The sequence below is a fragment of the Pelophylax lessonae genome (assembly GCF_965119305.1).
Source record: "Pelophylax lessonae genome assembly, chromosome: 5".
Taxonomy (NCBI): Eukaryota; Metazoa; Chordata; class Amphibia; order Anura; family Ranidae; genus Pelophylax; species Pelophylax lessonae.
This window is the reverse complement of record NC_138772.1, coordinates 175582393-175606493: the sequence shown is the minus strand read 5'-3', so window position 1 is coordinate 175606493 and position 24101 is coordinate 175582393. Positions and strand designations below refer to the sequence as shown.

The following is a 24101-nucleotide window of genomic DNA, read 5'->3' as shown; positions in this document are numbered from 1 at the left end:
GCCAAAGTTTGAAGACCCCTGCTCAAGACCATCAGGTCCTCTAAATAGTAGCCTGCAAAACCTTGCAAAAGAAGCATCCGCAGATGCCAACACTTCCACTTCATTGAACTTTGTGAAAGTGTGCACCGATGACCAGGTAGCTGCCTTGCAAACCTGCATCATTGATGCCTGATGATGGAAGGCCCAGGAGGCTGCCCGAGTAGAGTGCTCCTTGACAGGGAAAGGAGGAACCTGACCCCTGATGGAATAGGCCTGAATAACTATGTCTGATCCATCTGGAAATGGTCGCAGAGGAAGCGGACAACCCTTTCCGAGGCCCATCCATGAGCACAAATACTGAGTCTGACGTCCTAAAAGACTCCAAAGCTGCCAGGTACACCCTAAATTGGCCGGACCACATCCAAGGCATGCAAGGCAATTTCCTTTGGATGTTTCAGCCTGGGACACAGGGAGGGCAACACAATGTCTCCATTCAAATGAAATGAGACAACCTTTGGCAGAAACGATGGACAGGGGCAAAGAATCATCTTATCTCTGTGAATCACCAAGTAAGGTGAACGACAGGATAACGCCGGCAGTTCTGACACCCTGCACGCAGAGCTGATAGCCACCAAAAAGTCCCCTTCTGGAGGACAAAAAGCACCAAATTGAGGTCCCCAGGCAGCAATGAGGACTGGAGGAACCAAATGTTGGACACCTTGAAGAATGGTACGCACAAGGGAGTGTGTGGCCAAAGGTCATTGGAAGAAGACTGCCAAAGCAGACACCTGGCCCTTGATGGTACTCAGGGCCAATTTCTGTTCAACCATCGTTGAAGGAAGGTCAAAATCGGAGCCACCAAGAAGGAGCGAGGATGATCCTCAAGAGACTCACACCACACAATGTACGTCTTCCACGTACAATTGTAGGTCTTCCTAGCTTTTAACAGCGTTGGAATCACCGACTCAGATAAACCTCTATCCAAGCAGGATCCTCCCTGAGAGGAAGCTTCCAAGGAACGTCAGTGACCAGCTGCACCAGATCGGCGTATCAAGTCTGGAGAGGCCAGTCCAGAGTCACTAAGAGGACTAGAATTCTTTCTGCCTCGATCCTGCTTAGAAGTCTTGGCAGAAGCTTGAGAGGAGGGAAGGCGTAAATCAGACGATACTGAGCCCACTGAGCTACCAGCGCAGCTGTGGCATCCGCTAGAGGACCCCGTGACTGAGCCACAAACCTCTGCACCTTTCTGTTGAGCTGAGACAACAGATGCACCTCGGGGATGCCCCACGCAAGACACAACTAATGAAACGCCTCCAGATGAAGGAACCACTCCCTTTGGTCCAATGCCTGCCGACTGAGGTAATCCGCCTGCCAGTTTTCCACCCAGGGAATGTGTAGGGTGGAGAGGGCTGGAACTAGCTGTTCTGCCCACCTTAGAATGCCAACTAAATCCAGAGCCGCCAGGACACTTTTTGTGTCCCCTTGGTTATTGACATAAGCCACGGCCGTGGCATTGTCTGATTGAATGCGCACTGGACATCCCTAAAGACCATTCATCCAATGGTTCAGGCACAATCTGATCGCTCGGAGTTCAAAGACATTCATCGGTAGTCTGGATTCTTCCAGTGTCCAGATCCCCGCAGCAGAATTTTTCACCACCGTTCAATATAAACGGGAGGAAGGATTTGCCCAGCTGAAGCGCCGGAGAACGAAACCACAATATCAGGGACTACTTCGTTCCCCGGCTCAGCCGGATCTGATTGCCTAGAGACTGCTGAGTCTTGTCCCATTTGGCTAGAATCTCCCTTTGCAGAGACCTTGTATGGAACTGTGCAAACGGAACCGCCTCAAAGGTAGACACCATCAGGCCCAAGCACCCGCATGCAAGTCCGGAGGGATGACCATATGCTGGACAGCAGGAGATGAACTGCAGCCTGCAATTTCTGGAGTTTGTCCAAAGGAAGGAGCACTCTGGCTAAGGCCGAGTCCAGAGTAAGACCAAGATAGTCCAGCTTTATGGACGGAACCAGAGCAGACTTCCGAAAATTCAGAATCCAGCCGAACTTCCTCAGAGTTTGCATGGTAATTTCCAGGTTTTTCACCAGAGCAGCACTACGCCCGCAGAAGGAGGCCGTCCAAGTAGCCCAGTAACGCGATCCCCCGTTGGTGTAACAATGCTAGCAACGGGGCCAACACTTTTGTAACCCCCCCCTGCACAGCCGATTGTCCGGTCGCCGGTGGCGCACGCCCCCACCCTAGAAGGTGGACCAGACCACCCACCCAGCCCCAGCATAAGTGGAGGGGGAAGAATGGGGGTGAGATGAAAGGGGGATGCCTTACGGCAGGGAGGGGAACCGGGGGTCCAACCGTCCCAAGGAGGGACCCATGTCCACCCCAAAACCCTCCAGGGTGAGAGGGGGGACAACTACTCACCATACCAAGAACCAGGTGGGCAAGGCTCCAGACAGGACCCCTCGCCATCGAAATGGAGGGGCTTTTGGCAAGGAGGAACATTGTGACTCGAGACGAGACGCAGTCGTATGCGACCTCGCAGGCCAGTCCCCCTCCTGTGTGATCACAGCCGACCTAGCGCGGAGCTGAGGTCTGTGCGCGCTTGCTGGCCAGACTGGGGTGACCACTGGATCTAGATTATCCAGCCCATCGCCCAGTCCGGCAGTTGATTGTAGATCTCACACTAAAAGGAAAAAAAGATTGCCAGGACTAGAGATCCCACCAAGGAACTAGGTCCTTACTCCTGACTAGGCAGAAGAAAACTGAGTACCTATAGCACAGAGGGAGTAAACCCCCTTGGACTGCCCAAAGGCGTAGCCAGATTCTTTTTCTACCTAGTGTCCTACTTCTGTAGGGGGCAGTATAACCCAACGGTTATGAAGATCAGGAGCTGTGTCTTGTCAATGAACGAAAGAGAAATATGGATTTCAACTTGTAAGCAACAAGTGTCAAAAAAAGGCTCAGTCTTTAAGTGGTTAAACTGACCTAATTTACAGACCGAAGTTCATCCCTTTAATCTAAAAGAACCAAATGATACAATGTTTCTTTTTATTTCTCCGCGCTAAGCAATGCTGTGATAAACTTTTCCAGCGTTTTTTTTTTTTTTTTTTTACAGCAGGGAGCACAGAACTGCTCTGCACTTACATGAATCGTGGAAATGCCAGATTAAAATCGTAAGGGAGGGTTGAATAGAGACCATGATTTTTTTTTTTTAACGATTAATCGTGCAGCTCTAGTTTTTATAGAATTAAAGGAGTGATTGTACAAAGATTGCACAATCAAACTGATTAGAATATATTGCCATCTTAAGACACCTTTCTAGAGGCCAATGCAAAAATACATCAGAAGTTCTATACCTCCAGGCTGAGACAGTTGCAAAGAAATACTGAGCAGATGACTGCAATTTGTTTCTTTACACTTCAGTATTACAACCCAATCTGCTACTGAGCGGCAATTGTCTCCACTGGATGTCGGCCTTTTATGCTGTGACACGCGAGTTTGACCTTTATAATTTTTGGTCCAACCTATCTGTTCTCATTTCCATATATCCATCTGTGATCCCGGAGACGGAGTCCATTAGCAGTATCCCGTATAGATTCCCTAGCTGAGAAAAGCTTACAAGCCTATTGACCCTACTGGGTCTGGTAAGCAGCCATTTCATTATTAGAGCACGGTGGTGATGCATGCAGCACTTTGAAGGATAAGGACCTAAGCACCATCCATTTTCATCTATTTACGATTGCACTTTGGTTGTATCATGTTGGTACACAATATCTGATGTTTATTTTGGTTTTGGTGCACATGATTTTATGATTTATGAATTTATGCACTATATACCTATACATATTTTTCCTTGGTGATATTACTTTTATGACAGCGCACTTTATATATTTTTTTTCATAGTTGCAAAGAAATACTCTCACAACTCTAACATTTTTATGAAATAAATGCTATACACATAAAGATATTGGTCACCTTTACCAAAAACTGCCTATGCAGGTGAGGGACATCTGTAGATAAACTGAGCAGACTTGACCACATTTGAATAATGCCCGTGCTTATAAGTGTAGGCCAATTACGTACCTCCTGAAGCATGACTGAAAAACTCCCAGAGATGGCATCATCTTGTTCTGCCTTGTTGATAGAACGTTGTTAAGACACTCTCAGCTGTTACGGTTACCCCCATCCATCACAGGAGCTGGCTCTCACACACAGAACTCAAAGCTACTGCAGCAGCTGAGAGAAAAAAGGGGGGGGGGGCTAATTCCTGTGATAGAGCAGGGAAAGAGAAAGAACTCACTCTTGTAATAGTGCAGGTAAAAAAAAAAAAAAAAAAATCAGGGAACATCTTAGCAACTAGGCCGGATAAGTTGTTGGAAGTTCAGTCCCTGGGAGTTTTTCAGTTAGTTTTCGGGTTGTATGTAAATGGCCTGCACCTATAGCAAGCTGCAGAGCGGAAACCCCTTTACCTGCATAGACAGTTTAGGTGAACTAATTCTTTAAATATCTTCCTAAAAGGAATTCTAACACAAAGTACACAGCAGTAAATGACTATAACAAGAGAACTATAACAATATATAAAAATAATGAAGTTTTTACATGTAACCTGTTTGGAAAAAATATTGTCACAAATTTAACTCAAGCACAGTATGTGGAAAGAATATTTGGAAAGAATTGCCTGTTCAGTTGTTTCACATCATCCCAGATTCTGATGTTCAACACTGCAGCCCTCTAGTTTTTAAAGATGAACTCCCAGCAGAATTCTCAGTTCCACCCCATGCATATTATAAAAAGAACAGATATTGCATTGTGTGCATTTAGATTTCCAAGCATTTCCCAAAGCTGTGAGCTGGAGATTATGGCAGACGACCAAACATTTATCTTTTGCTTGAGGAAACAAAAGCTAATCTCCTTCATTTGTTAATATGTGGACAACCAGAGCTGCAATCACAGTTGGCACTCACCTCTCCTAGTGGTTTCAGTGTTACAATATTGTAGGTTGCCGGGTCTCGCTCCACTAGGCAAGTTTCAGTAAGTGCTAATAATCTTTTCACAGGCTCCTAAAACATATTTAAATGTAAAAGATCAAATGTGCAACATCACCCTAATGAAATTTTAGAAAATGCCATAACTTTGGAGTACTCTGAGCTCAAAAACACAACATTTCTGGGAGTATGTCAGTCATATAGGCAGTATTTAAAGATAACCTAAATGCCAAACTACAGCCAATTTATTAGGAGTATTGAAAGAATAGCAAATTGATAAAACCTCAGTTCAAAAAGTGTGATCCTGTGGGGGAGATTTTCTCTCATTTCCTTTCCCAGTGACACCCTACCATACCCGGTGACAAAGCAACAACAGAAAAAAAAATTAAGGTTGTGACTTTTTACTAACCCAAACAAGGTTTTGGATGGAGTTAAGCCTAGTACACATGTTTGAATGTCGGGCAGCCCATGTGTACGGCAGCCAGGCCGACTTCGGTCAAAGGCATGACCGAAAAAGGTCTGCGGATCAGCTCCCGATCTTTGCTTTTAGCCAATGGCTGAGAGCGCTGACCCGAATGTTCTTTGGGGGGGGGGGGTGTCCCCCTGTCAGAACACAACAAAAGGAGAGATCTCTATACTAACATTGCATAGTTAGTACAGCGGCTCCGGCCACTCCGAGCGGTCAATTTTTTTTTCCATTGAAGGAGAAGTACATCCCAAAGCTCGTTTGGCTGTACTTCTCCTGTGGATCATTTTGCACTCCTGTGACCCACTTTCAGCAGAGGGCAGGCTGAAGTTTTCTCTCTGCTGACATCACAGAGCCAGTCTAGGCTAGGGCATCATCACGACCATGAGTCAGGATCCGCCCACATGTGTACTAAATATCCAATGCTGGTACGGCAATCTCCCTGCTGTGTTAGTGTGTTCTGACAGGGGGAAAGCTGTCCACAGCTTTTATCCCAAACTGAAAAAGATCAGACTGCTCAGCATAGTAACAGATGATGGTTACATTCCATATTCCGCTCCTTTTCACATCATGCAAATAGTTACACCTGAACATAGAGTGTGTTTATTAGTTTATCACTGTCTGTTACTGAACTGTAAGTCTGTTTAGGATAGTAAAACATTGCTCCCCAAATAAAACCATTTCATGTTTTCCATATGTACAGCCATTTAGTAAACCATACCATGTAATCCTTTATAAAACCTTCCTAAGCTTCAGACTCAGGGGCACCTTTACATACTAGCTCATTATGAAATACTTACCTTAGAACGAGCCCCCGCCGTGCCGCCCGCTTACCTGTATGACGGGCGACATGTCCAGTCGCCCGTCTTCAGGGATCGCGGCATCCGGCCATCTGATTGGCCGGAGTCGCGGTGACGTCACGCGCGCGGGAGCCGACAGTCACGGCACGGGGCTCTGAAGAAACGGCACCAGCGCCCGTTCCTTCAGAGCGCATGTGCCAGTTAAGTCACTGGCTGCATGTAAGGTAAATATCTCCTAAACTGTACATGTTTAGGAGATATTTACAGTACCTATAGGTAAGCCTGATCATAGGCTTACCTATAGGTAAAAGTGTCAGAGGAGGGTTTACTTCCTCTTTAAGATATAAAAAGGTATAGTGATTTTTTTTCCATTTCTTCTTATTCTGCATACACTGCAACTGTTGTAGATGTAAGGCTGTTGACAATTTTTTACATAGTGAGGCTGAAAAAAAGACATCAGTCCATTCAGTTCAGACAATAAACCAATATGCTTAGGTTCCAAATGAACCCAAATGCGCAAATGTATAATAACGGAGTCATTAACATAATAAAAAATTGGATTTTTGTAAGATCTTACCGTAAAATCCTTTTCTCTTAGCTCATTGACAGACGTAGTCCTCTTGGATTCACATCAATTGGGTTATGCTGCCTCCGCAGGAGTAGGACTAGGCAGAAAGAAAAACGTTCTGGCTCCACCCTAGGGGCAGTCCCAGAGGGTATATCCTCTTCCTGTCTGCTACAGGGAATCAGTTCTGTTACGAAGCAGTGTCAGAGAATTTAACCCAACCCAACGATAGAGGGGCGGGTACTACGTCTGTCAATGAGCTAAGAGAAAAGGATTTTACGGTAAGATCTTACAAAAATCCAATTTTCTCTGTCGCTCATTGACAGACGTAGTCCTCTTTGATTCACATCAATTGGGACATCCAGAAGCAGTGCCACAAATGAGGGGTGGGATTGACAGAAATCAAAATCCAATCTAGAAGGCCCAACCGGAGCCAACCAGAAGTATCAAAGGACTCATCGAGCAAACAGATGAGACCTACCCAACAAACCCTCGAGGTAGACCAACAGTCTCCTCAAACAGCGGCCTGCAGGAACCTTGCGGCCAGAAGAGGCATCTGACGATGCCATCACATAAACCTTATACAATATTGTAAAGGTATGAACCGACGACCAAACAGTCGCCTTGAAAACCTGAACCACTGACGCCTGAAGGCGGAAGGTCCAGGAAACTAAGCGCCCGAGTAGAATGCGCCTTAACAGGGAACGGGGGATCCCGACCCTTAGATAGAATAAGCCTATACCACCGTCTGTCTGATCCATCTAAAGATGGTCGCGGCAGAAACAGGCAACCCCTTCTTAGGGCCATCCGTGATCACAAACAGTGAATCCGTCTTACAAAATGAATCCGTAGTATTCAAATATATCCTGATCGCCCGAACTACATCCAAGGAATGCAACGCAATTCTCGAGGATGATGGGGCTTAGGACATAGGAAAGACAATACAATGTCCTCATTCAAATGAAACTTTGAAACCACCTTAGGAAGGAAGGATGGATTCGGATGAAGAACAACCTTATCCCTATGAACCACCAGATCTGGGGAACAACAGGATAATGCAGCCAGTTCTGACACCCTGCGTGCAGAAGTGATAGCCACCAAGAAGGCCACCTTCTGGGATAAAGTAAGCAAGGGAATCTCCCTGATATTTTCAAATGGAGGCTTCTGAAGAGACGACAGCACCAAATTAAGATCCCAGGATGGTAACGGCGCGCGCACTGGCGGAGCCAGGTGTCGCACCCCCTGGATGAAATTCCGCACCAAGGAATGAGTAGCCAAAACCTTCTGAAGAAGATAGCTAATGCTGAAAACAGACCCTTGATAACACTCAAGGCCAGCTTCTGCTCAACTCCCTGTTGCAGAAAAGCCAATATTCGGGCTACCGAATAAAGACATGGAGGGAACCCAAGGGATTCACACCACGCAAGACTTCCATGTACGATGATACATCTTTCTGGAAGTCGCTTTCCTTGCTTTAACTAGACTAGGAATAACTGAAGCTGACAATCCCTTGTCCTTCAGCACCTGGGTCTAAATAACCAGGCCGTTAAAGCCAGCGATTGTAAAGCAGGATGGAAGATCGGTCCCTGCGACAGCAGATCCTCCGTAAGAGGAAGTCGCCAAGGAACGTCTGTGACCAGCCTGACCAGGTCGGCGTACCAGGCCGACTAGGCCAGTCCTGACCTACCAGGATAATTGGAATTCCCTCCACCTCTATCCTGCGAAGAAGCTTCGGCAGTAACTTGAGGGGAGGGAAGTAGCTGATACTGCCCCCACGGGGCGATCAGCATGTCTGCGGTGTCTGCTAGAAGATCGTGGGAACAAACCACAAACCTCCGCACTTTCCTGTTGAGCTGAGATGCCAACAGCTCCCATTCGGAGTGCCCCAACGGAGGCACAGTTGGTGGAATATCCCTGGATGAAGAGATCATACCCCTTGATCCAGAATCTGACGGCTGAGATAATCTGCCTGCCAATTCATCCCCGGAATGAATACCGCAGAGAGAGCTGGAACATTAGTTCCGCCCTACGAAGAATGCTGGCCACTTCTATGGCCGCCAGGACACTCCTGGTGCCCCTTTGATGACTGACATAAGCCACTGCTGTGGCATTGTCCGACTGGATCTGAACCGGGCTGCCCTGGAGCTGCTCGGTCCAGTGAATCAGACAAAGTCTGATCGCTCTCAGTTTCAATACATTTATCGGTAACCTAGACTCTTCCAGGGACCAAAGCCCCTGAGCCGAGAATTTCTCCTCACCCGGATAGACTGGCATCCGTGGTGATAAGCGTCCAAATATTGGTAGGAACGACTTCCCCTGGCTGAGCATCGGAGACCGAAACCACCAGACCAGGGACTCCCTGGTCCGCTCGCTCAGCCGCATCTGATTGTCCAGGGAATCTGGATTTCGGTTACACTTGAGAAGAATCTCTCCTAGAAGGATTCGGGTATGGGACTGGGCAACTGGTACTGCTTCAAAGGAAGCCACCATCAAACCCAGGACCCTCATGCAAGCCTGGATGTGTCTAAAATTAGACCCAAATATTCCAGCCTTCTGGTGGGAACCAAAGATAACTTCTGCAGGTTCACCAGCCACCCGAACTCTTGCAAAGAGGTCATGGTGATCTAAGTTTAGTAATAGAGTCTGCGGAGACTCCACACGGAGCAGAAGATCGTCTAGGTGACCTGGAATCGATATGTCTCGTTGTCGTAACAACGTCAAGACTGGGGCCCACACCTTTGTGAAGACCCGGAGAGTCGAGGCTAGACCAAGGAGTAACGCCAGAAACTGATAATGGTACTCTTTCTACGGAAAAACGCAGGAAACGCTGATGTCCTGCATAAATAAGAAAGTGAAGATAGGCATCCTAGATGTCTATGGACGCCAGAAAATCCCCCTGATGCAGGGAGGCCGCCTGACAAAAAAGATTAAGTGCTCTTAAGTCCAGAATTGGACGCACTTTGCCCTCTTTTCTGGGTATTGTGAAAAGGTTTGAATAGAACCCTTGAAATGCTCTGTCCAAGGAACGTGGACCACCACTCCTTGTTGCATTAGATCCGTGACTGCCCCCCGTAAGCTCTTAAGCGATCCGGGGATAGTCGAATATTGGAAGGAAGAATCGCACTGGGAGAGATTGACATACAATCTTGCCAGCGCCCCATAAAAAAACCTCCCGAAGGAGTTTTGGAGGACTTTGCTTTTTTTTTTTTTTTTTTTTTTTTCGTGGGCTGAAAAAACTTTTATGAGCGGAAAAAGAAGGCCCCCGTCTCTGATGGGATCCTTTACCCTAATTCCTCTAGTGAGATCCTTAATAATCTCATCTGAATTGGCTCCAAGATAGGCGCACACCCTGAAAAATGGATTTTTGTAAAATCTTACCGTAAAATCCTTTTCTCTTAGCTCATTGACAGACGTAGTCCTCGGTGATACAGCACCTTCGGGTTATGTTGCCTCCACAGGAGCAGGACTAGACAGGAAATTAAAAAGCTCTGGCCACACCCTAGGGGCAGTCCCAGAGGGTATATCCTCTCTCTCTCTGCCTCAGCAAATCAGTTATGTGAAAAAGCAGTCTTTAGAGATTTAACCCAACCCAACTTCAAAAAACAGAGGGGCGGGGACTACGTCTGTCAATGAGCTAAGAGAAAAGGATTTTACGGTAAGATTTTACAAAAATCCATTTTTCTCTAGCGCTCATTGACAGACGTAGTCCTCGGTGATACAGCACCTTCGGGACGTCCCAGAGCAGTATCACAAATGAGGGGTGGGAAAATGAAATCAAATCCCAATCTAGAAGGCCCAACCGGTGCCAACTAGAAGTTTACAATGCTCATCCTTAATGATGAGACTCAACAAAAAAGAGAAAAATTTTTTTTTTTTTTTTTTTCAAACAGAAAAAAACCCTCGAGGTAGACCACCGGTCTCCTCAAATTGCGGCCTGCAAAACCTTGCGGCCAAATGAGGCATCCGCCGATGCCGTCACATCAATTTTATAGAATTTTGTAAAGGTATGTACCGACGACCAGGTGGCCGCCTTACATACCTGGACCACTGACGCCTGATGGCGAAAGGCCCAGGAAGTACTGAGCACTCGAGTGGAGTGCGCCCTAACAGGAAACGGAGGATTCCGACCCTTAATAGAATAAGCCTGTACCACCGTTTGTCTAATCCATTTGGCAATGGTCGCGGCAGATGCAGGCAAACCCTTTCTGGGGCCATCCGTGATCACAAAAAGTGAATCCGTCTTACGGAATGATTCCGTAGCTTTCAGGTATACCCTGATTGCCCGAACCACATCTAAGGAATGCAACGCATGTTCCCGATGATGCTTGGGCTGAGGACACAAGGAAGGTAGTACAATATCTTCATTCAGATGAAAATCTGAAACCACCTTAGGAAGAAAGGATGGCTTAGGATGAAGTACTACCTTATCCCTATGAATCACTAGGTATGGGGACTGGCATGATAATGCAGCCAGTTCTGACACCCTGCGAGCAGAAGTAATAGCCACCAGGAAGGCCACCTTCTGGGATAAAGTAAGCAAGGGAATCTCCCTGATGTTTTCAAAGGGAGGTTTCTGTAGAACCGACAAAACCAAATTAAGATCCCAGGGCGGTAAGGGCGCGCGGACTGGAGGAGCCAGGTGCCGCACCCCCTGGATGAAATTCCGCACCAAGGACTTGGTAGCTAAAGGTTTCTGAAAGAAGATTGCTAATGCTGAAACTTGACCCTTGATGGTGCTCAAGGCTAGTTTCTGCTCAACCCCTTGTTGCAAAAAGGCCAATATTCGAGTCACCGAATAAGTACGTGGAGGAAATCCTAAAGATTCGCACCACGCAATATAAGTCTTCCATGTGTGATAATAGACCTTGCTGGAAGTCGCTTTCCTTGCTTTAATAAGGGTAGGAATGACTGAAGCTGACAAACCTCTGTCCTTCAGTACTTGGGTCTCAATGGCCAGGCCATTAAACCCAGCGACTGTAAAGCATGATGGTAAATTGGTCCTTGAGACCACAGACATTCCCTGAGACGAAGTTCCCACGGAACGTCTGCGACTAGCATGTTCAAGTCGGCCAGGCCGGCTTGAGGAGGCCAGCCTAGAATTTCTAGGACCACTGGCGCTGATAGAATCTGAACCAGGCGTCCCTAGAGGTATCTGGCCCCGACCATCCGAGAAAGTATGGTCGTTTTCTGTTCCCACACATTTATCAGATACCTGATTGTTATCAGGAAGGGTGATCTTTTCTGGTTGAACCTCAGGGACCGAAGTCACCCGACTAGAGGCTACTTGGCCTATCTGGTCAACCAGATCCGATTCCTGTGAGGTATAGGGACTAATCTTAGGAAAAGGTAAAGGAAAAGATCTATTCAGGGAACGGTAACTACCGCTTCCTGTAGTACTTAAATGTTGGAAGGGAAGAATCGCACCGGTAGTAGTGGTTGATGCTCGATCTAATGTCCTGAATACCAGTGAAAACGTCCCCCCACCCTGAAACCGGGTGGGGGCGCATCTTCAGGCTGTGTACTCCTTTGCTTCGGGTTTGGCTGGGTTGGTCCTCTGCTTGTCCGACCAGCCCTTCTTGAACCCTCCTGGAGGAGTCTTGCCTTTCCCGCTAGTACCAGCCGGGCGCCCTTTATGGGCGGTAAAGAAAGGTCCTCGCTTGTTGCGAGGTCCCTTAGCTTTAGCAGCCTGTGGCAAAAAAGTGCTCTTGCCCCCAGTGGCAACCTTAATGATTTCATCTAGGTTGGCCCCAAATAGACGATTCCCCTGAAAAGGGAGATTTGTCAAGGTCTTTTTGGAACCTAGGTCAGCTGACCAGCATTTTAACCATAGCACACGTCTGAGGATTACCGCTGACATAGATGCATGCCCTAATAAGGGAGTAGTGTCCAAGGCTGCGTCACAGATAAACTGTAGCCCTTGTATAATCTGTTCCATCAAATCAGATGTCTCCTGGGGAATATCTTTTCCCCTAAGGTCTTGGCGTACCATTTTCGCCCATTCCGTAAGTGTCTGGGAAACTAGACCAATAACAATTACTGGTCTAAATGCTGACCCTATCAGAGAGAAGATGGTGCGGGACTCTGCTTCCATCTTCCGATCCACCGGATCCTTAAAGGACGAAGTGTCCTCCACTGGGATAACCGTGGCTTTATTCAGCCTGGAAATAGGTGGATCCACCACTGGTGGTACCGTCCATTTCTTAACGATGGATTCCTCAAACGGATAGCGTCTAGCAATACGCTTGGAAATAGTAAAGGTACGTTTAGAATGCTCCCATTCTCCTTTAATCTGATTACCGAAACATTTGGGTACAGGAAAAACCTTCACCGTTTTGATGGGCTTATTAGTACCAAAAGGAATCTCTGTTTCAGTTGCCTCTGCCGGTAAAGCCTCAAGTTTTAAGGTTTCCTGCACTGCCACAACTAGTGCGTCCACCAATGCTTCTTCCTGAATTATAGCAGGAGAAGAAGCGTCCTCCTCACTGTCTGAGGGAGCTTTACCTGGGATAACAGCCCTTGCAGAGGAACCTGCAACTGCAGTGACCATCTCTGAATCTGAGTCAGAGGTATCAGATAGTATAGGGGTAGGCGGGGGTCGCTTCCTTGACCCCCGTCCCTGACAGGCCGCCTCCACCCGAGCCACCATAGACTCCAAAATTGCTGTAAATGACTCTACACTCTGTGCACCGGCGGGTCCCGTGGCCCCCTCGAGGGAAACAGGTGGGGGAATATGTGTGGCAGGGTCCATGATAATTCCAGTCACTTTCTGGATAATATAATTCAAAAATAAAAAACTTTTTTTTTTTTTTTTTTCAGACCCCCAGCGCCACAAAAAGCCCCTTAGTGTTACCTGCTAGGGATCCCTATCGATCGAGAGAGAGAGAGAGATAGACCCCCAGGCTCACCACTTGATGCTCAGAGTTTAACTGCAACAGGTTACAGCGCTGTCTTGACAAACAGGAAGTCTTTTGGCTGGCTGCCCAGGAAGAAAGGAGGCGGCTCCGCCCCTCTGCACGCCTTCCGGCACCTCCCCAAGCTCCACGAGGTGTTTGGATCACCTCAAACATGGCCGCCCCCATGCTGGAGACACGAGGCTACGCCAAAATGGCGGCTCGTGCGATCCAGCAAAAAAAATGGCGGCGGCCTGTACTGAATAGCGGTGTGCTGCAGGGCACACAACACTCTCTCTGCATGGGGATTTGGCGTGGTTGGCGGTACCGGCCCTGGCGGACCGCATGGCCATTCGGGAGGCCTGCTAATAGCTGGAGATCTGATTAGGAAGGCAGTCTACATGTCCTTGGCTTCTGACTGGTAGGTAGCTTATTCTTATCACAGTAAGATTCCCAGAATGCCACAGATTACAATCTTTTAACATGTATACAATTAGATTGTTAGCTCCCAAACCAAGCCTCCTGGCTTTTTGCACATAAAATCACACTCAAAGTAGGAGGATCTGTGTCATTTATAGGATAGAGAGGGACTCTATCTTACCATACAGAGAGGGGCCCGCGTTCACCACAAGACCCGTCAGGGGAAAAGGGGGAACATACTACTCACCATACCGGAACCAGGCGGGCACCAACTCCTGACAGTACCCCTCTCCACCGGGGCGGGAGGGCTGTCGACCGATATGGACGCCGTGACTCATGGTCTTTGGCGTTTCAGCGAGACGTTTAACTCGCGGGGTCAGTCCTTTAATGGGACTTTGTAGCGGCCGACCCAGCGCGGAGCTATGGCCTGCACGCGCTCGTAGGCTGAACTGGGGTGACCACCGGATCTCAACATCCAGCCCGTCGCCCAGTTCAGCTTTCTTGCTTGAAGATCTCACAGGAACACTGGAGAAAAAAAGCTGTCTAAAAAATCCTTTAAGAAAAAATTCTTGCCAGGACCTAAGATCCCAGCAAGGTATCTAGGTCCTTACTCCTAACTAGACAGAAAATAACTGATTTGCTGAGGCAGAGAGAGAGAGGATATACCCTCTGGGACTGCCCCTAGGGTGTGGCCAGAGCTTTTTAATTTCCTGTCTAGTCCTGCTGCTGTGGAGGCAACATAACCCGAAGGTGCTGTATCACCGAGGACTACGTCTGTCAATGAGCGCTAGAGAAAAGGGAGATTTAACCAAAGCTTCCTTGGAGCCTTGGTCTGCCGACCAATATCTTAGTCACAGTGTACGCCTGAGGACCACTGCTGAAAACTGATGCTCGCCCCAATAGTGGAGTGGCGTCTAGTGCAATGTCGCAGACAAACTGTAACTCTTGTATCATCTGTTCCACCAGATCTGATACCGCCTGGGGGATATCTCTCCCCTCTAAGCCACTTGGTCCATTCTAGACCAATAGCAATTACTGGTCTGAAAGCTGACCCAATTAGGGAAAAGATGGCGCGGTCATCTTTAAAGGACGGAGCATCCTCCAATAGGATAACCGTAGCTTTGTTCAATCTGGAGATTGAAAAATCCACCACAGATGGTACTATCCATCTCTTGAGGAATAATTCCTCGAACGAATAACGCCTATTAATGAGTTTAGGAAATAGTAGGGGCTCGTCTTGGATGACCCCATTCCTACTTAGTTACCTTACCGAAACACTTGGGTAAGGGAAATACTTTTACCATGTTGGTGCGTTTATTAGTACCAAATGGGATCTCAGTATCAGCTACTTCTGATGGTGTATCCGAACATATACAATTAATGCGTTACTAACGCTTCCTCTCGGGCTATGGTAGATGCCGAAACATCTTCCTCACTGTCTGAAGAGACAGTACCCGAGTCACAAACCCCAGATGAGGTACCTGCAACTGCAGGAATAGGCTCAGGCTGAAGTTTCAGATGAAAAATGGGGATAGGCGGGGGTCGCTTCCTTGCGCCCTGTCCTTGACAAGCCAATTCCACCCGGGATAAACAAAAAAATTCCAAAAACTGCTGACAATGACTCACTATTAAGTGGGGAACTGGAGGGTCCTGCAGCCACTTCGAGGGGATCAGGTGGAGGTACATGTGTGGCGGGGTCCATGTTAATCCAGGACACTTTGCCAGTAAAAAAGAAAAATTTTTTTTTTTTTTTATAAATAAAAAAATACCCCTTTTTTTAAAAATACCTTTTTTAATTCACCAGCGCAATAGCGCCCCTCAGCGTACCTGCTTTGGACCCCCAGAGAGAGAGAGAGACCCCAAGGGCTCACCACCAGATGCAAAGAAGTTTCTTATTAAAACTGCTGTCAGCGTTGTCTTGTGCAGACTGGGAAGTCTTGCACTAGAATTCCCGGGTGAAAGGAAGTGGCTCCGCCCCCTGTGTACGCCTTCCGGCGTTCCCAGCTGCTCCTTGAGGTTTGCTGGGCACATCAAACATGGCCGCCCCCATGCAGGAGACAATAGGCTACGAAAAAATGGCAGCTTGCGTGACCTGCGGGCGGCTTGTGTAGACCATGCAGACATGCGGTCTACAACAAAATGGCGGCGGACTGTCGATCTAGCGTGGCTCCTCCAGTACAGCGCCTGCATGCTTGAAAACAGCTGATGGCGGCCTGTCGGCCTGTGGGAGTATGGCGATCTAAGGTAGGCTATACCTCTTATGTGTTCTATAGCAAATCGAACTCGGCTTCCTTGCTAGAGAACCCAAGGCTTGCTGAAGTATCAGCTCCCAAACCAAGCCTGCTAGAGTCTCAGCTCCTTAACCAAGGTTGCTAGAGTGTCAGTTCCCAAACCGAGGTTTGTTTAAAGTGTTAGCTCCCAAACCAAGCCTGCTGGAGTGTCAGCTCCCAAACCAGATCACACTATCACAGGGGATATGTGAACATGTCATAGGCTACAAGGGGGAACTTTAATGTCAGAAAGGATCCGACCCCACACAGAGGGGCCCGTATCCCAAAGACCCCACAGGGGGGGAAGGGGGAACATTTACTCACCATACCGGACTGACAGGCACCCTCTCTTCACAATACCCTCTCCACCGAAGTGGGGGGCTGTCGACCAATCCGGACGCCTTAACTCTCTGGTTCCTGGCGTCCAAGCGAGACGTTTAACTCGCAAGGTCAGTCCCTCCAATGGGACTGTCGCGGCCGACCCAGCGCGGAGCTATGGTCTGCACGCGCTCGTAGGCTGAACCGGGGTGACCACTGGATCTCAACATCCAGCCCGTCGCCCGGTCCCGCATACTTACTTGAATGTGTCGCGGCCGACCAAGCGTGATGCTATGGTCTGCGCGCGCTCGTAGGCCGGCTGGGGTGACCACTGGATCTCAACATCCAGCCCGTCGCCCAGATCCGGCGTAATTTGCTTGAAGATCTCACAGGAAAAAAACTGGAGAAACTACCTAAAAAAAATATTTTTTCTAAAAAATCTTGCCAGGACCAAAGATCCCAGCAAGGAACTTAGGTCCTTACTCCTGACTAGACAGAAAAAAACTGATTCCCTGTAGCAGACAGGAAGAGGATATACCCTCTGGGACTGCCCCTAGGGTGGAGCCAGAACGTTTTTCTTTCTGCCTAGTCCTACTCCTGCGTCTGTCAATGAGCGACAGAGAAAGTTATATTTATATACTAAAACAGGAAACCTATTAAAGGCAGCCTTTATATTTTATCACATTAGTCTGTGTAGCTATAAAGCAGTGAGTATTTAAAATAATTTTGGATATACTCCCCATTGCTACATCATTGTTAGGCATACTGTAATTCAGAACTAAACTGCATCAGTATATCAGGTTTCATCTTAGACTTGCACAATAGCCTGGCCATCGTCTTTGTAAAAATCCTTGTCCTTCAGCCAGAGAAATGTCTCTGAAGTTGGGATGGGCTGAAGTTTAAGCATTTTAACCCACTGAATAAAAAGTGTTTATTGTATTTCTCAAAACATGTCAGTGCAGGCAAATAGCTGCACTATGATAGCACTTTGGAAGACTGTTATGACCCATAGATACAAGATAAGCATTAAAACAGGGCTTGACAAATTTGCTTTAAATCTAGGAACCAGCCTAAAAAGTTAGAGTCGTAAGTGTTTTTTTTTATTATTTTTTTTTTTTATTTTTTTTTTTCGTAAGTTTTTTTTTAACCAATTCCATATCGGGCACTTTCACCCTCTTTCTACCCAGGCCAATTTTTCAATGACAATCATATGCTTATGCAACTCTGTAACCATATGAAATTCTTTTTTACACAATTATAGCATTTTATTGGTGGTTTTTCATCACCGCTGGGGTTATTTTTTTTTTTCCAAACAAACGAAAAAAGAGACCAAAAAATTTTGAAGAAAAAAAAAAAAAAAAAACTTTTGCTTAATTTCTGTTTTAAAATTTAGCAAATAAGTAATTTTTCTTCTTCACTTATGTGTGGTGATAAGGCTGTACTGACGGTCACCGATAAGCTGCACTAATATGCTGCACAGCTGAATATCAACTTTTGTTTACACGTGATCAGTGGTAATTGGACAAAGCTGCTGACATGGTAAAGGGCCACTGTGATTGGCAATTTCTACTCGCCATGGAGACCTGGTGCCTGGGATTTGTTGAGCCCAGAATAAAAACACAAAATAAAATAAAAATACAAAAATTATATGCAAACAAAAAATGGATTTTTGTAAAATCTTACCGTAAAATCCTTTTCTCTTAGCTCATCGACAGACGTAGTCCTCGGTGATACACCACCTTCGGGTTATGTTACCTCCGCAGGAGCAGGACTAGACAGGAAATTAAAAAGCTCTGGCCACACCCTAGGGGCAGTCCCAGAGGGTATATCCTCTCTCTCTCTGCCTCAGCAAATCAGTTATGTGAAAAAGCAGTGCTTAGAGAATTTAACCCAACCCAACTCCAAAACAGAGGGGCGGGGACTACGTCTGTCGATGAGCTAAGAGAAAAGGATTTTACGGTAAGATTTTACAAAAATCCATTTTTCTCTAGCGCTCATCGACAGACGTAGTCCTCGGTGATACACCACCTTCGGGACGTCCCAGAGCAGTATCACAACTGAGGGGTGGGAAAATGGAAATCAAATCCCAATCTAGAAGGCCCAACCGGTGCCAACTAGAAGTTTACAATGCTCATCCTTAATGATGAGACTCAACAAAAAAATTTTCAAACAGAAAAAAACCCTCGAGGTAGACCACCGGTCTCCTCAAATTGCGGCCTGCAAAACCTTGCGGCCAAATGAGGCATCCGCCGATGCCGTCACATCAATTTTATAGAATTTAGTAAAGGTATGTACCGACGACCAAGTGGCCGCCTTACATACCTGGACCACTGACGCCTGATGGCGAAAGGCCCAGGAAGTACTGAGCGCTCGAGTGGAGTGCGCCCTAACAGGGAACGGAGGACTCTGACCCTTAATAGAATAAGCCTGTACCACCGTTTGTCTAATCCATTTGGCAATGGTCGCGGCAGATGCAGGCAAACCCTTTCTGGGGCCATCCGTGATCACAAAAAGTGAATCCGTCTTACGGAATGATTCCGTAGCTTTCAGGTATACCCTGATTGCCCGAACCACATCCAAGGAATGCAACGCATGTTCCCGATGATGCTTGGGCTGAGGACACAAGGAAGGTAGTACAATATCTTCATTCAGATGAAAATCTGAAACCACCTTAGGAAGAAAAGATGGCTTAGGATGAAGTACTACCTTATCCCTATGAATCACTAGGTATGGGGACTGGCATGATAATGCAGCCAGTTCTGACACCCTGCGAGCAGAAGTAATAGCCACCAAGAAGACCACCTTCTGGGATAAAGTAAGCAAGGGAATCTCCCTGATGTTTTCAAAGGGAGGTTTCTGTAGAACCGACAAAACCAAATTAAGATCCCAGGGCGGTAAGGGCGCGCGGACTGGAGGAGCCAGGTGCCGCACCCCCTGGATGAAATTCCGCACCAAGGATTTGGTAGCTAAAGGTTTCTGAAAGAAGATTGCTAATGCTGAAACTTGACCCTTGATGGTGCTCAAGGCTAGCTTCTGCTCAACCCCTTGTTGCAAAAAGGCCAATATTCGAGACACCGAATAGGTACGTGGAGGAAATCCTAAAGATTCGCACCACGCAATATAAGTCTTCCATGTGTGATAATAGACTTTGCTGGAAGTCGCTTTCCTTGCTTTAATAAGGGTAGGAATGACTGAAGTAGACAAACCTCTGTCCTTCAGTACTTGGGTCTCAATGGCCAGGCCATTAAAACCAGCGACTGTAAAGCACGAAGGTAAATAGGTCCTTGAGACTACAGACACTCCCTGAGACGAAGTTCCCACGGAACGTCTGCGACTAACATGTCCAAGTCGGCCAGGCCGGCTTGAAGAGGCCAGCCTAGAATTTCTAGGACCACTGGCGCTGATTGGATCTGAACCAGGCGTCCCTAGAGCTATCTGGCCCCGACCATCCGAGAAAGTCTGGTCGTTTTCTGTTCCCACACATTTATCAGATACCTGATAGTTATCAGGAAAGGTGATCTTTTCTGGTTGAACCTCAGGGACCGAAGTCACCCGACTAGAGGCTACTTGGCCTATCTGGTCAACCAGATCCGATTCCTGTGAGGTATCGGGACTAATCTTAGGAAAAGGTAAAGGAAAAGATCTATACAGGGAACGGTAACTACCGCTTCCTGTACTTAAATGTTGGAAGGGAAGAATCGCACCGGTAGTAGTGGTTGATGCTCGATCTAATGTCCTGAATACCGGTGAAAACGTCCCCCCACCCTGAAATCGGGTGGGGGCGCACCTTCAGGCTGTGTACTCCTTTACTTCGGGTTTGGCTGGGTTGGTCCTCTGCTTGTCCGACCAGCCCTTCTTGAACCCTCCTGGAGGAGTCTTGCCTTTCCCGGAAGTACCAGCCGGGCGCCCTTTATGGGCGGTAAAGAAAGGTCCTCGCTTGTTGCGAGGTTCCTTAGCTTTTGCAGCCTGTGGCAAAAAAGTACTCTTGCCCCCGGTGGCATCCTTAATGATTTCATCTAGGTTGGCTCCAAATAGACGATTCCCCTGGAAAGGGAGATTGGTCAAAGTCTTTTTGGAACCTAGGTCAGCTGACCAGCATTTTAACCACAGCACACGTCTGAGGATCACTGCTAACTTAGATGCATGCCCTAACAAGGGAGTAGTGTCCAAGGCTGCGTCACAGATAAACCGTAGCCCTTGTATGATCTGTTCTATCAAATCAGATGTCTCCTGGGGAATATCTTTTCCCCTAAGATCTTGGCGTACCATTTTCGCCCATTCTGTAAGTGTCTGGGAAACTAGACCAATAACAATTACTGGTCTAAATGCTGACCCTATCAGAGAAAAGATAGTGCGGGACTCCGCTTCTATCTTTCGATCCACCGGATCCTTAAAGGACGAAGTGTCCTCCACTGGAATAACCGTGGCTTTATTCAGCCTGGAAATAGGCGGATCCACGACTGGTGGTACCGTCCATTTCTTAATGATGGATTCCTCAAACGGATAGCGTCTAGCAATACGCTTGGAAATAGTAAAGGTACGTTTAGAATGTTCCCATTCTCCTTTAATCTGATTTCCAAAACATTTAGGTACAGGAAAAGCCTTCGCCGTCTTGATGGGCTTATTAGTCCCAAAAGGCCTCTCTGTTTCAGTTGCCTCTGCCGGTAAAGCCTCAAGTTTTAAGGTTTCTTGCACTGCCACAACTAGTGCGTCCACCAATGCTTCTTCCTGAATTATAGCAGGAGAAGAAGCGTCCTCCTCACTGTCTGAGGGGGCTTTACCTGGGATAACAGCCCTTGCAGAGGAACCTGCAACTGCAGTGACCATCTCTGAATCAGAGTCAGAGGTGTCAGATAGTATAGGGGTAGGCGGGGGTCGCTTCCTTGACCCCCGTCCCTGACAGGCCGCCTCCACCCGAGCCACCATAGACTCCAAAATTGCTGTAAATGACTCTATACTCTGTACACCGGCGGGTCCCGAGGCCCCCTCGAGGTAAACAGGTGGGGGAATATGTGTGGCAGGGTCCATAATAACTCCAGTTACTTCCTGGATGATATAATTCAAAGTAAAGAAAAAACTTTTTTTTTTTTTTTTTTTTTTTGACCCTCAGCGCCACAAAAAAAAACCCCTTAGTGTTACCTGCTAGGGATCCCTATCGATCGAGAGAGAGAGAGATAGACCCCCAGGCTCACCACTTGATGTTCAGAGTTGAACTGCAACAGCTTACAGCGCTGTCTTAGACAAACAGGAAGTCTTTTGGCTGGCTGCCCAGGAAGAAAGGAGGCGGCTCCGCCCCTCTGCACGCCTTCCGGCGCCTCCCCCAAGCTCCACGAGGTGTAGAATCACCTAAAACATGGCCGCCCCCATGCTGGAGACACGAGGCTACGCCAAAATGGCGGCTCGTGCGATCCAGCAAAAAAAAAATGGCGGCGGCCTGTGCTGACTAGCGGTGTGCTGCAGGCACACAACACTCTCTCTGCATGGGGATATGGCGTGGTTGGCGGTACCGGCCCTGGCGGACCGCATGGCCATTCGGGAGGCCTGCTATTAGCTGGAGATCTGACTTGGAAGGCAGTCTACATGTCCATGGCTTCTGACTGGTAGGTAGCTTATACTTAACCCATAAGATTCCCAGAATGCCACAGATTACATTTTTAAAAACATGTATACAATAGATTGTTAGCTCCCAAACCAAGCCTCCTGGCTTTTTGCACACATAAAATCACACTCAAAGTAGGAGGATTTGTGACATGTTATAGGATAGAAAGAAACTCTTTCTTACCATACAGAGAGGGGCCCGCGTTCACCACAAAACCCGTCAGGGAAAAAGGGGGAACATACTACTCACCATACCGGAACCAGGCGGGCACCAACTCCTGACAGTACCCCTCTCCACCGGGGCGGGAGGGCTGTCGACCGATACGGACGCCGTGACTCATGGTCTTTGGCGTTTCAGCGAGACGTTTAACTCGCGGGTTCAGTCCTTTTAATGGGACTTTGTCGCGGCCGACCCAGCGCGGAGCTATGGCCTGCACGCGCTCGTAGGCTGAACTGGGGTGACCACCGGATCTCAACATCCAGCCCGTCGCCCAGTTCAGCTTTCTTGCTTGAAGATCTCACAGGAACACTGGAGAAAAAAAGCTGTCCAAAAATCCTTTTAGAAAAAAATTCTTGCCAGGACCTAAGATCCCAGCAAGGTATCTAGGTCCTTACTCCTAACTAGACAGAAAATAACTGATTTGCTGAGGCAGAGAGAGAGAGGATATACCCTCTGGGACTGCCCCTAGGGTGTGGCCAGAGCTTTTTAATTTCCTGTCTAGTCCTGCTCCTGCGGAGGTAACATAACCCGAAGGTGGTGTATCACCGAGGACTACGTCTGTCGATGAGCGCTAGAGAAAACATTTTTTTTATTTTTTTTAATAGAAACTGGACATATATTGGGTGCCTCTTACCGTATGTCTTGGAGTGATTTTTTGAACAATGAACTCTGCTAATGAGGTGATTGATTCATCATTGCTATATTTGCCCATTCGAAGACCCAAAAATTGTTCAAATTCTAACGGGTCTTTTCTTATCCTCAAGGAAATTCCTATGTAGTTTCCAGCATGTTCTATGGCACTTTTAATGATTTCATCCCTTTGTTCTGTTGCAAATAAATGCTAAAAATGAAGTTGAACAAACATACACTTAGAAAAAGGTGATTCTTTCAAATGATCAAAAAAAGGACGTATGCACATTCATAAATGTAATAAAAGTGGGCACCGATTTTTCTAATATAGCAACCCCTTGTTTGTTTGTGTACTGCATTCCAAAAAAGAGATGGGGTAGGAAAAGATTGTACACCATGTAAATGATCAAAAGAGGTTGGGGTTAGAATGGTAACCAATAACGATGGAGGATGGAAGTGAATAGTATGGCAAAAATGAGTAGTGATGGGGAGAGGGCCTTAAAGAATATGTAATACAAAACGAGGTAGAAGGCTTGTAAGAGGTGCATGAAAGTCAGCCAGCCCCCAGTCTGATGTACTCACCCTCCAGTCTGTCACCAACCTTACGGTTGGTGACAGACTGGAGGGTGAGTACATTAGACTGGGGGCTGGCTGACTTTCATGCACCTCTTACAATCCTTCAACCTCATTTTGTATTTTGTTATAGGGATGGAGACGCCGGGCAACACCAGCTTGGGTCTCATATAAAGTCACACCTAGTCCAATTTGTTTAAAGAATACGTAAACCCAACATTTCAAATTCCTAACGTGCGTGCTGTACCATATATTTGTGTGACAATATATCCTGTTCCCTTTGTATTGCTTCCTTTGTGTGAAATTCCTGGAGTTCACGGTAGTCCCTCTGCTTTCCTATTAAAAACTGACCACATTACGCAGGAGAATACACCA

General features: G+C 47.2%; 1 protein-coding gene across 2 annotated transcripts in view; it reads right to left on the bottom strand.

Moving 5' to 3' along the window:
* Positions 1-24101, bottom strand: part of DNAJC13 (DnaJ heat shock protein family (Hsp40) member C13) — a 350519-nt gene that overhangs the window by 194181 nt on the left and 132237 nt on the right. For both annotated transcript variants that reach the window (XR_014225354.1, XM_082259499.1), the window contains exons 7-8: positions 23158-23364; positions 4956-5051 (exon numbers count right to left, since the gene is read on the bottom strand). Coding sequence is in view for 1 of the 2 variants with exons in the window: in XM_082259499.1 (XP_082115625.1) it covers positions 4956-5051; positions 23158-23364 (303 nt within the window). In the remaining variant the exon portion in view is untranslated. The remainder of the gene's footprint in view (positions 1-4955; positions 5052-23157; positions 23365-24101) is intronic.